At 43.9% G+C, this 11937-nt stretch overlaps 1 protein-coding gene across 1 annotated transcript; it reads left to right on the top strand.

Moving 5' to 3' along the window:
- The first annotated feature begins 8 nt into the window (after nucleotides 1-8).
- On the top strand, nucleotides 9-11931 carry LOC129850958 (nucleus accumbens-associated protein 1-like). Its single transcript, XM_055917102.1, has 7 exons — nucleotides 9-1853; nucleotides 2217-2474; nucleotides 5706-6288; nucleotides 6392-6562; nucleotides 8071-8176; nucleotides 8513-8610; nucleotides 8796-11931. The coding sequence occupies exons 1-7, from the start codon at nucleotides 1728-1730 to the stop codon at nucleotides 9086-9088; spliced, it is 1635 nt and encodes a 544-aa protein (XP_055773077.1). The 5' UTR covers nucleotides 9-1727; the 3' UTR covers nucleotides 9089-11931.
- Nucleotides 11932-11937: the final 6 nt, after the last annotated feature.

Here is an 11937-nt window from a genome sequence, read left to right as displayed (position 1 = left end):
TGGGGTTAGCTGAGGTGGATGTCTGTGCTGTTTATGGTTGTTATGGGGTTAGCTGAGGTGGATGTCTGTGCTGTTTATGGTTGTTATGGGGTTAGCTGAGGTGGATGTCTGTGCTGTTTATGGTTGTTATGGGGTTAGCTGAGGTGGATGTCTGTGCTGAGCTTCAGAGATAGTGGGAGGGGAGAGGAGGCGCTTACACTGAACCTTTTAAGGGTGCATCTTAATAGTCCAGAGTGGCTCATTGTCTTTGTCTCTTCCTCTTCATCCACAAACGCTATTCTATATGATGTTGTCGAGAGGAATGACAGACCTTTAATTTCTGTTGACTTTTGAGCATCGGCCTATCAAATATTAGAGGACTGCACGTTTAGGTTGTTGTATGTGTGAGAGAATAGGTTATGGGCAATTCAAACCCACACTCTAGTACTATAGGAGTAGGATATTTACACAGATGGAAACACACATTTTACAATCAAATAACATCTGAGTTGGTTTGAGACAGTTTTAGGCCTATATAAATAGCAGATAGAAGTGATATGCTTTCACTTTTCAGAATAAGGTGTGTGTGTTTGTGGGGGCATTGACATTTGCTACATATGGATAAGTAGGCTTTTTCAAATAGTATTTTAAGGGTCTCCTTTCTGCTCAAAACACACTGTAAAATGGTTTACTTTGTCTGAATGACAAATGAAAGTGTTAGGTTCACTTCAGTTGCTTCCAAATGGGTATCATCACTAAACATGTTTAGTCCATTGGAGGGTGCTGTCCGCTAGTGTTCAGGTCAGAGTTGAGCTGATAGGATTTCAAAGATTTTACTGAGTTACAGTTTATATAAGGAAATCAGTCAATTGAAATAAATAAATGTAGGCCCTATTCTAGTGATTTCACATGACTGGGCAGGGGTGCAACCATGGGTGGGCCTTGGAGGGCATTGGCACACCCACTGGGGAGCCAGGCCCAGCCAATCAGTTTTTCCCCACAAAATGTCTTTGTTACACACCTCAGTTTCATCAGCTGTCCGGCTGGCTGGTCTCGGACAATCCCGCAGGTAAAGAAACCAGATGTGGAGGTCTTGGGCTGGCATGGTTACACGTGGTCTGTGGTTGTAAGGCTGGTTGGATGTACTGCTAAATTCTCTGAATTCTCATTTCTCTACCATACCGCTTATGGTAGAGAAATTAACAATTATCTGGCAACATCTCTGGTGGACATTCCTGCATTCAACATGCCAATTGCCCACTCCATCCAAACTTGAGACATCTGTGGCATTGTGTTATGTGACAAAACAGCACATTTTAAATGGCCTTTTATTGTCCCCAGTATAAGGTGCAACTGTGTAATGGTCATGCTGTTAAATCAGCTTCTTGATATGCCACACCTGTCAGGTGAATGGATTATCTTGGCAAAGGAGAAATGCTCACTAAAAGAGACATACAAAAAGTATGCACAACGTTTGAGAGAAATAAGCTTTTTGTAAGTATGGAACATTCCTGGGATTTTTTTGTTTCAGCTCATGAAATATGGGACCAACACTTTACATATTTTTGTTCAATGTAGTTACCAATGGTGTTGGAGTCCATGACATAGGTTAAGTACTGTTTGTTGCTTCATTAGGTTGGCGAAAAACGGGTCAGCCTCATGCAGAAGATTGGTAACTGATTGAATTGGCTCTTTTAAAATATGTTGCTGATATCTCTGCCTCCAGACCCTGTGGTGGTGTGCGCACCATGGCCCAGACCCTTCAGATGGCGATTCCTAACTTTGGCAACAACGTCCTGGAGTGTCTGAACGAGCAGCGTCTCCAGGGGCTCTACTGTGATGTCTCCGTGGTCGTCAAGGGACACGCCTTCAAGGTGGGATATTACTGTGTGAATTGCATAGATTGTGTACTATAATGTACATTTATTGTTCTGATGTGCAAGACCAATTATTTATCTATCAGTCTATCCCGGCGGTAACAGCTTGATTTTTATGAGTTTATAATCCCGTTGCCCTTCATAACTTGCCATTATTGGTCAACATTTTTTTTATGTTCGAAAAATAACAGAAAATCTAATCACTGAATCAGAATCTGAGTGATCAGAATCATGACATTTTGCACCTCCCAAAAGATCAACCACACAGTTTTAAAATAAATGTATCATTCAAACAAAGGAAACATTCCTTATATTACTCATAATTCTATAGAATCTTCTTACTCCTCCCTCCTCCTCCAGGCTCACCGTGCCGTGCTTGCGGCTAGCAGCTCTTACTTCCGGGACCTGTTCAGCACTGGGGGAGGCAGCGGCTCCAAGACCCCCACAGTGGTGGAGCTCCCCCCGGCCGTCCAGCCCCAGAGCTTCCAGCAGATCCTGGCCTTTTGCTACACAGGCCGCCTCAGCATGACAGTGGGAGACCAGTTCCTCCTCATGTACACCGCAGGCTTCCTGCAGATCCAGCAGATCATGGAGAAGGGCACAGAGTTCTTCCTCAAGGTAATAATACATGGGTTTTATATAGCCTTTTTAACAACCCAAGCATGTTTAAAGGAAAACTCCACCCAAAACCAATATTTTGGTATTTGTTTCATTAGTCCATTGTTGATATAGTCCAAAAATGTTTTGCATGTCAGCAATCAAGTTTTCAAGATATATAACTTTCAAAATACAGACTTTATGATGCATTTTGCATCATGTTATTTTTATTTACCTTTATTTAACTATGCAAGTCAGTTAAGAACAAATTCTTATTTTCAATGACGGCCTAGGAACGGTGGGTTAACTGCCTTGTTCAGGGGTAGAACGACAGATTTTTACCTTGTCAGCTCGGGGATTCGAACTTGCAACCTCTCGGTTACTAGCCCAACGCTCTAACCAGTAGGCTACCCTGCCGATACCGGCTGCAAAACATTTGACCAAAGTATTGTTTTTGGGTGGAGTTTTCCTTTAAGGTTGAGGTGGATAGAAGGCCTCCTTCAAAGGGGAGGCTTGTCCTGCAACACAATCACACACAGTGACCACAGGTTGTGTCGTTATGCTGTGCTCTTTATTCAGAGGTCTTAGAATAATACACACATACATTCCAGGGTTTCTGTTAGCCTGTAACAGCTTGCTTTTGTCCGTAAAAAAAAAAAAAATGCAGATAAATAACATTTGTGTCAGCCAACTGCTAGGGAGAAGAGAACATCCCATTGTGAAATAATGCTTTTTAGCCTATTTATTGATGGTAATACCGGTCAATGGAAATACATTTGACTGGTCATGCTTATCGGTCTATTGGGTAATCTGCATAATTTAGTAGAAGTAAATTGGTACGTGTGTACAGTATATTTGTATGTACAGTATCTTAAAATACGAGGTAAAATTATTACGCCGGAGCTCTGGAAAGAGGCCTGATTTCCTAAGTTTGATTTCCGAGTTGGATGACTGTTCAAAACTTTTTTCCCAGTCAGAGCTTGTTTTTTCCCCAGTTCCCAGTTGTCTTGAACGCACAGAAGTCAGAGATTTCCCAGTTGCTTTGAACGCTGCATCTGCATCAAACGGCAACAGTCGGCAGGCTTCATCAGTGCGTCACACACCACTCTGCAATGAGCTGGAGGCAGTATGCATTTTGAAAACATATACTTCATTGTTTGAAACCTTAACGTTTTCATACACATTGAGGCATGTCTTACGTTGCTTCAAAATAGCCTATTAGATCTCCTCTCGTTCTAAATTTATAACTGATATTTTCATCTGTTACATGAAACCGCTCGCATGTGTAGTGCCCTTTTGATTAGAGGTCAACCGATTATGATTATTCAACGACGATACCGATTATTGGAGGACCAAAAAAAGCCGTTACCGATTAATCGGACGATTTTTATTTATTTGTAATAATGACAATTACAACAATACTGAAAAAACACTTATTTTAACTTAATATAATACATCGATAAAGCCAATTTAGCCTCAAATAAATAGTGAAACATGTTCAATTTGGTTTAAATATTGCAAAAACAAAGTGTTGGAGAAGAAAGTAAAAGTGCAATATGTGCCATGTAAGAAAGCTAACGTTTAAGTTCCTTGCTCAGAACATGAGAACATATGAAAACTGGTGGTTCCTTTGAACATGAGTCTTCAATATTCCCAGGTAAGAAGTTTTAGGTTGTAGTTATTATAGGAATTATAGAACTATTTCTCTCTATACCATTTGTATTTCATTAACCTTTGACTATTGGATGTTCTTATAGGCACTTTAGTATTGCCAATGTAACAGTATAGCTTCCATCCCTCTCCTCGCCCCTACCTGGGCTCGAATCAGGAACACAACGACAACAGCCACCCTCGAAGCAGCGTTACCCATGCAGAGCAAGGGGGAACAACTACTAGAAGGCTCAGAGCGAGTGACGTTTGAAACGCTATTAGCGCGCACCCCGCTAACTAGCTAGCTATTTCACATTGGTTACACCAGCCTAATCTCGGGAGTTGATAGGCTTGAAGCACAGCGAAGAGCTTCTGGCAAAACGCAGGAAAGTGCTGTTTGAATGAATGCTTACGAGCATGCTGCTGCCTACCACCGCTCAGTCAGACTGCTCTATCAAATCATAGACTTAGTTATAACATAATAACACACAGAAATACGAGCCTTAGGTCATTAATATGGTCGAATCCGGAAACTATCATCTCAAAAACAAAACATTTATTCTTTCAGTGAAATACGGAACCGTTCCGTATTTATCTAACGGGTGGCATCCATAAGTCTAAATATTCCTGTTACATTGCACAACCTTCAATGTTATGTCATAATTACGTAAAATTCTGGCAAATTAGGCAGCCCAAACTGTTGCATATACACTGACTCTGCGTGCAATGAACACAAGAGAAGTGACACAATTTCACCTGGTTAATATTGCCTGCTAACCTGGATTTCTTTTAGCTAAATATGCAGGTTTAAAAATTTATACTTCTGTGTATTGATTTTAAAGAAGGGCATTGATGTTCATGGTTAGGTACACATTGGAGCAACGATACGCACCGCATCGATTATATGCAACGCAGGACACGCTAGATAAACTAGTAATATCATCAACCATGTGTAGTTAACTAGTGATTATGATTGATTGATTGTTTTTTATAAGATAAGTTTAATGCTAGCTAGCAACTTACCTTGGCTTCTTACTGCATTCGCTCTATCGGCCCACAACTGTCCCAGAGTCTGTTCGGAATAGTCTATTTATTCTCAACAAGCTGACCAATAGAATAGGCAGCCTAAACTATAGTAGATTGACATAGGCTAGTGATTTTGCTGTGGGTTACTCATCTTGTTGGCTGAGGAAAAGGAAATGTGTTTGAAGTGCACATCAGAAGGACCGCACATCGTTGCATCCTCGACTTGCATGTTCTGTTAATATGAATGACCATATTCTAAATGTGATTGCTGTCATTCTTAGCACCGTGGATGGACACCCTAATCACGCTATGCACCAAATGCAAATGTGTCCGGTAAATTTCTCAAATGTCCGGTAAATTAAAATGTTTTGCTGATCAAGTGTCCGGCACCACATGTTCAGAAACTCTGATACATTTTGCAGAATTCTACCAGGCGTTTCCAGAGCGACAGTACACTCAACTGAGATGTGTAAACAACCACTTATCACAATCATTGCAAGTATTTGCATATACAGTATATTTATATTTCCATAATAAAGTATTGATAAATGTATTCTCTCCATATTCCTCCTCCAGGTTTCCTCGCCCAGCTGCGACTCCCAGGGCCTGCAGGCCGAGGAGGCTCCGACCTCCGAACCCCAGAGCCCCGTCACTCAAACCGTTGCCGCGGGGACTGGCAGTCGCCCCGCCTCCTGCCTTACCCCCCTCCCCCTCGTGTCGCGGGTGAAGACAGAGCAGCAGGGCAACCAATCAGAAGCCTCGCCCTATTCGGTGGTGTGCACCCCTGTGGCCAAGCGCTTGTGGGAGGGCAGCAGCAGCCGAGACGGGGGTGGAGGGGGCTCAGGTGGAGGTGGGTCCAGGAAGGCCGCCCGCTTTTCCCAGGAGTCCGTGCGAGGGAGTGCCATCCAGAGCGGGGCGGGGATAGGATCAGGGGTCGGGGGTCACGGCAGCGGGTCCAACGGGAGTGTGGTCTCCATGGGCAACGTGGCATCGGAGGGCGCCAGCCCGGGCACGATGAGCGCCTACACCAGTGACTCGCCTATCAGTTACCATGACGAGGAGGAAGAGGAGGAGGTGACGGAGGAGCAGACGGAGGAGCAGTACAGGCAGATCTGTAACATGTATACCATGTACAGCATGCTCAACGTGGGCGCTGCAGGTACCGACGTGTGTGTGTGTGTGTGTGTGTGTGTGTGTGTGTGTGTGTGTTTATATAATAATACAAAGGTCAGATCTAACACATGTCTTTCTCCTTCTGGTAGCTGGTGAGCGTGTGGAGGCCCTGCCAGACCACTCAGAGACCCGGGGTCGTATGCGGGGTCGCCAGGACCTGTCGTCTCTCCCCGCTGAGCTCATCACACAGATAGGCAACCGCTGCCACCCCAAACTGTACGAAGAGGGGGACCCCGCAGAGAAACTTGAGCTTGTCTCAGGTCAGTGTGTGTGGATCCATTCTGTCATTTCAGAACTGGAGTAGGAGAACGGTCAGAGAAGGGTCTAGGGACCGAAGTGAAATGTGGCCTTGTTAAAGATGTGCTATCTTAATTTGAACAGCAGGAAACTAATCCTGCAGCAACAGGAAATGTGAATTATTATGAGGATTATAATGAATGGACATGTTGTAGGGGTTGATAGATTTTTCGTTAAGGCGAATCAAGTCTGAAATGTTCAAACGGAAGCCTTTTTTAACCCTGAATACACTAGTTTGCCGTTCCTCTGCAACAACAGAGTGTTCAACTGAAGATAGTACACAACTTATACCCTGAGTGGACAAAACATTAAGAACACCTGCTCTTTCCATCACACGCTGACCAGGTGAATCCAGGTGAACGCTATGGTTTCTTATTGATGTCACTTGTTAAATCCACTTCAATCAGTGTAGATGAAGGGGTGGATACGGGTTAAACAAGTATTTTTAAGCCTTGAGACATAGATCGTGTGCCATTCAGAGCGTGAATGGGCAAGACAAAATATTTAAGTGCCTTTGAACAGGGTATGGTAGTAGGTGCCAGGCGCACTGGTTTGTGTCAAGAACTGCAACGCTGCTGGGTTTTTCATGCTCAACAGTTTCCTCTCTCCATCGAGAATGGTCCACCATCCAACTTGACTCAACTGTGAGAAGCATTGGAGTCAACATGGGCCACCGTACCTGTGGAACACTTTTGACCTCTTGTAGAGTCCATGCCCCGACTAATTGAGGCTGTTCTGAGGGTGAAAGGGGGGTTGCAACTCCATATTCAGAAGGTGTTCATAATGTTTGGTACTCTTAGTGTATACTATACACACACTGTATACTCTACTGTAGTAGTGGTCCTTACATGACTAGTGAAATGGGACGTGGCCTGGTTCTGCAGTACACTGAGAGTGGTCCTTACATGACTAGTGAAATGGGACGTGGCCTGGTTCTGCAGTACACTGAGAGTGGTCCTTACATGACTAGTGAAATTGGACGTGGCCTGGTTCTGCAGTACACTGAGAGTGGTCCTTACATGACTAGTGAAATGGGACGTGGCCTGGTTCTGCAGTACACTGTGAGATAACTGTATATAAGAGATGAGGCATGTGTCAGTGTGGTTAATATTAGCCACGTCAAGGCCTCTCTGGGAGCATGTCTATGTTACGTTCCACTGCCACCTTGTCCTAGAGTGTACTGTCAGTCTACATGTGGACTACAGTCAAGTATTCCCATTTGTTTGGCGTGCTGCTTGTTTTTTATTATGCCGAGTCAGACCCAGGATGTGTGTGTTTGTGTCTATGTTTCAGTGTGTGTGTTTTTCTTTCATATTGTGTGTGTGTTTTACGGATGGTGTGTATGGGGGGTATATCCAGGCTTGTGTGTGTATATATTAAATAGGGGTAGTGTCTGGAGTAGTCCATCGTAACACTGTTCTGTGTTTTTGTTGATTCTCACTAATGTCTGTGCGTGTGTGTGTGTCTGCAGGTACATGTGTGTTCATATCTCGAGCCCAGCTGATGAACTGTCATGTGAGTGCAGGGACCAGACACAAGGTGTTGCTCAGGAGGCTGCTGGCTGCCTTCTTCGACAGGTTAGTGTGTCTCTCTCTCTCTCACACATCTGACGTGTCTGTGTGTGTTTATTCGTCTGACGTGTGTGTGTGTTTATTCGTCTGACGTGTGTGTGTGTTTATTCGTCTGACGTGTGTGTGTGTTTATTCGTCTGACGTGTGTGTGTGTGTGTTTATACATCTGACAAGTGTGTGTGTGTGTTTATTCGTCTGACGTGTGTGTTTATACGTCTGACAAGTGTGTGTGTTTATACGTCTGACGTGTCGTGTGTGCCTGCCTGCCAGTGTGTGTGTGTGTGTGTTAACAGTTGATGTCTGTATGTTTCTAAAGGTATCATGATACTCTCTCCCTGTCAGGAATACTCTGGCTAACAGCTGTGGAACAGGAATCCGCTCCTCCACTAACGACCCCAGCCGCAAGCCCCTGGACAACAGAGTGTTGCACGCAGTCAAATGTGAGTGTTTCACTTAAACACAAGTGCCTTTTTGTTAGTACAAATGGACGGCTGATTTATGATTGGACATCAATCCTAACTCTCTGGTCTTTTCCTCTTTTCTCTCTTATTCTCTCTATTCCCCTCCTTCCCTCCCTCCCTCATTCCTTCCTCCCATCTCTCTCTCTCTCTCTCTCCTCCATCAGTCTACAGCCAGAACTTCGCCACGAGCTTCAAGGAGAGCGAGATGAACGCCATCGCGGCGGACATGTGCACCAACGCCCGCCGCGTCGTCCGCAAGAGCTGGATCCCCAAGCTGAAGCTGCTCATGGCCGAGGGCGACGCGTACTCCGCATTCCTCCCTGACGCCAAGATGGAGGCTGACGCCCTAGGGGCGGAGCCAGGCTTTGAACCCAACTCCCTGGAGGGCGCCGAGACAGGCGGCTCGTCCGGCGAGTCGCTGCAGGGGGTGGGCAGCGACGGAGGCACTTTGTTTTAGATGGGGGGGTGGAGTACAGAAGTGTTTAGAAGACGATGATGATGATGATGATGAATACCTATATTTCCCTGTACTCCCCTCTTTCTTCTCCTCTGGTGGTGTGGCCCATCCCCCTGACCCTTTGGCCTTTTGATCCTCCGATATGTGACTCTGAAACGTTGCTAGGGGAAACAGGGGTTGTTACCAGGATGTTAACCAGGAAGTTATGCTTTAATTTTGAAAGCGAAAGTCCAAGCAATCGTTACTTCTAATATGGTTTCTGCTGTATATTAGTATGGGGGTAGAGAAAGGGTGATGGGTTTGTGGGATTGCAGTATTTTTATTTATTTACATTTTTAGTTTTTTTAACCAAATTCCTGCCTCTCCATATCAAAACACATTCCCCTGGTTTTGAATGTAGATGTCAGCAGCATTGCACAATGTCAGTCTGAACGATTGTATCCCAACCTCTTGAGGAAAAACAAACCGACAGAAAGATAACTACTCTATGGATATGAGAGAGACTGTAGTTTCTCTCTAGAATGAGAGAAAAGGGGAGAGAGGGAGCGATAGAAAGACCCCTACCCCACCAGTCCTCCAACCCCACACCCTTCTGTGACCAGAACAAAAGGATTATACCCTCGGTTTTAATGTACTGTCTCTCTTGTAGCTGTTATGATCACAGCTCCTTTCTCTGTTTGTAACATGGATCCAGAGATGAGGACTACAGGTTGTACCATAATTGTAAAGAAATCCAAGGGGAACAGAAAAAGACGGTCATATTTTTTTGAATATGTATTTATACAACCGTGGGTGTGTACAGAGAGAAAGAGAGGGATTGGTTTTAAATCTCTGTTGTTTTATTGTATTTTGAACAGCTGTTTTTGCAAAGAAAGTCCTGCTCCGAAAAATAAGATTTAAAAGCAAATAAATAAAAGTGCTATTTTTGCATAAAAATATGGTATTGATCAAGTGGTCAGAAAAGTCTTAACGTAGGGCCTTTTGAGTTTTTTGTTTTGACAAACTATTGAACTGAAAAATATCTGTTTTTAAGACAGAACTGGGCACTTTCTACCTGCGGCAATCCAATATAGCTTATCTTATTCTTGTCCTTTTTCTCTATGGAAATTGTCAAGGAAGCCTACCTATGTGGCTGTTGACAACGATGACTGACTATGTTATGCTTGCTAGCGAGCTAGCAACGTTACTATGCTAGCTATACTGCTCACTCGAAAATCACGGCTAAAAATGTAAAAAATGCACAGCTTGAATCAACTGGTTGACTGCTGCAACTATTGTGCTAGCTAGCTAACCCCTCCTCTGTTGGTTAGTGACGTGCTCCGAAGCAGACTACTGACATCATTACACATCATGAGGTGGTGATTCAAGGATCGGAAAACATTTGGAATAATGGAATGTGCCTTTTTTAATCGACATGGATATGCAGGGGTGGGTCCTGCTTATGTTGATGTTGGGAGGAGGGAGTAGAATGGGCTTTAAAAGGTGGCAGGTCGTTCAGCTTGAGACAGAGTTGTAACACACACACACACACGTGTCCCAAAGAGAGATGGGGTGAGGTCAAGGGGATTGGCATTCTGGTGGAGTATGTTGATATGTTTTAAACAGTCTCATATATGTGTGAGAACAAGCGTTTGTGTTCATTCCTCGAATGTGACTGAAAAGTATATTTGTTCCTGTGCGATTGATGTGTGTGAGTGCGCTTTAGGTGGATGTGCGTGTGTGAGTGTGTGCTTTTACGTGTGTGTATGTCCTCCACCTGGTAGTGTTTTGGATTGGTTTAAGACTCTGCTGGGACACTTGTCTTTGTGAACAATGACCTACACCATCTTCCATACACCTTTGCAATCCAAAAGATGTGAGACACCTTCAGATAGAAAAGTGAGGTATAGAGCGGACACAATTCACTTTTATCCATACGGCTGAGAAGCAGGTCCACGCTATGCATAGTATTTCTGTCCCGATTACTGTTTAACTCTCTCTCACGCTTGGTAAATCCAAAATGGACATGTTAAAGGGGAGGTGAAGCACCTTTTTATATGGGGTGAACCCATGTTTCCTGCACCTTTGATAAGGGGTTTTGATGGGTTGTGTGGAGAATCAACCCAAGGGTCATGCAAAGGCATGGCCTTGTTCAAATATTTTTAAGCTGCATCCTTCCCCCTTTCCTTGATGTAAGTACTTCAGGGAAGGGACTAAAGGAAGGGTGCATTTAGAGAGTATTGGAACATAGCCTGTGTCTCATATCTGTGGATGTGGGATGCACTGGGATAACTCCTGTTGTAAATATTGGGACCGTTGAGCTGATTTTCTTTCTACGCTCGTCTAGCGTTTTCCTATGTAGGGTGATTGTGTAAAAGTGTGGAAGCGATGAAAGAGGACCGTTTTTTATATATTTTTAGTTATTTTTTTTTACTTGGTCTCGCGTGTTGTCGAGACATCATGTAGACTGGTGTGTGTGTGAGCTCCCAGCATGCATTTGGCCTACAGGTCAGAGGAGGATGATGGTTGCTTTGGTCTTAAAGTACTGGCCTAATGTGCTACTGAGTTGGTGTGACTGAAGGGAGGGAGGTGGGGTCATGTTTAGGGAAGAGGTGTCGTGGCTGCAGACTGTCCATCAGAATGTTGTACAGAAAAAAATATTAATTTTTTAAATGTTTTTTCTTGTATTTTATTTTTTCTTTAAAGAAACGTGTACTGTAAAGACCTTAAAGAAATGCTACTAATTGAAGGTGGTGAATGATTTACCAACTTCTTGCTGAAGAAAAAATTGAAAAGGAAAGAAAGATAACTGTACAAGAGCTAGACAGAGCACCGAGAGCTAGACAGAGCACCGAGAGCTAGACAGAGAA

This window comes from Salvelinus fontinalis, unplaced genomic scaffold (genome assembly GCF_029448725.1).
Source record: "Salvelinus fontinalis isolate EN_2023a unplaced genomic scaffold, ASM2944872v1 scaffold_2529, whole genome shotgun sequence".
Lineage (NCBI taxonomy): Eukaryota > Metazoa > Chordata > Actinopteri > Salmoniformes > Salmonidae > Salvelinus > Salvelinus fontinalis.
This window is presented reverse-complemented; position numbering and strand designations above follow the sequence as displayed.

Excerpts from the sequence above, each read along its gene's own strand:
- LOC129850958 (XM_055917102.1), top strand. The coding sequence starts at position 1,728 with ATGGCCCAGACCCTTCAGATGGCGATTCCTAACTTTGGCAACAACGTC. Across the intron at positions 2,475-5,705 it reads GCACAGAGTTCTTCCTCAAG|GTTTCCTCGCCCAGCTGCGA; the intron begins GTAATAATACAT and ends TTCCTCCTCCAG. Across the intron at positions 8,177-8,512 it reads CTGGCTGCCTTCTTCGACAG|GAATACTCTGGCTAACAGCT; the intron begins GTTAGTGTGTCT and ends TCTCCCTGTCAG.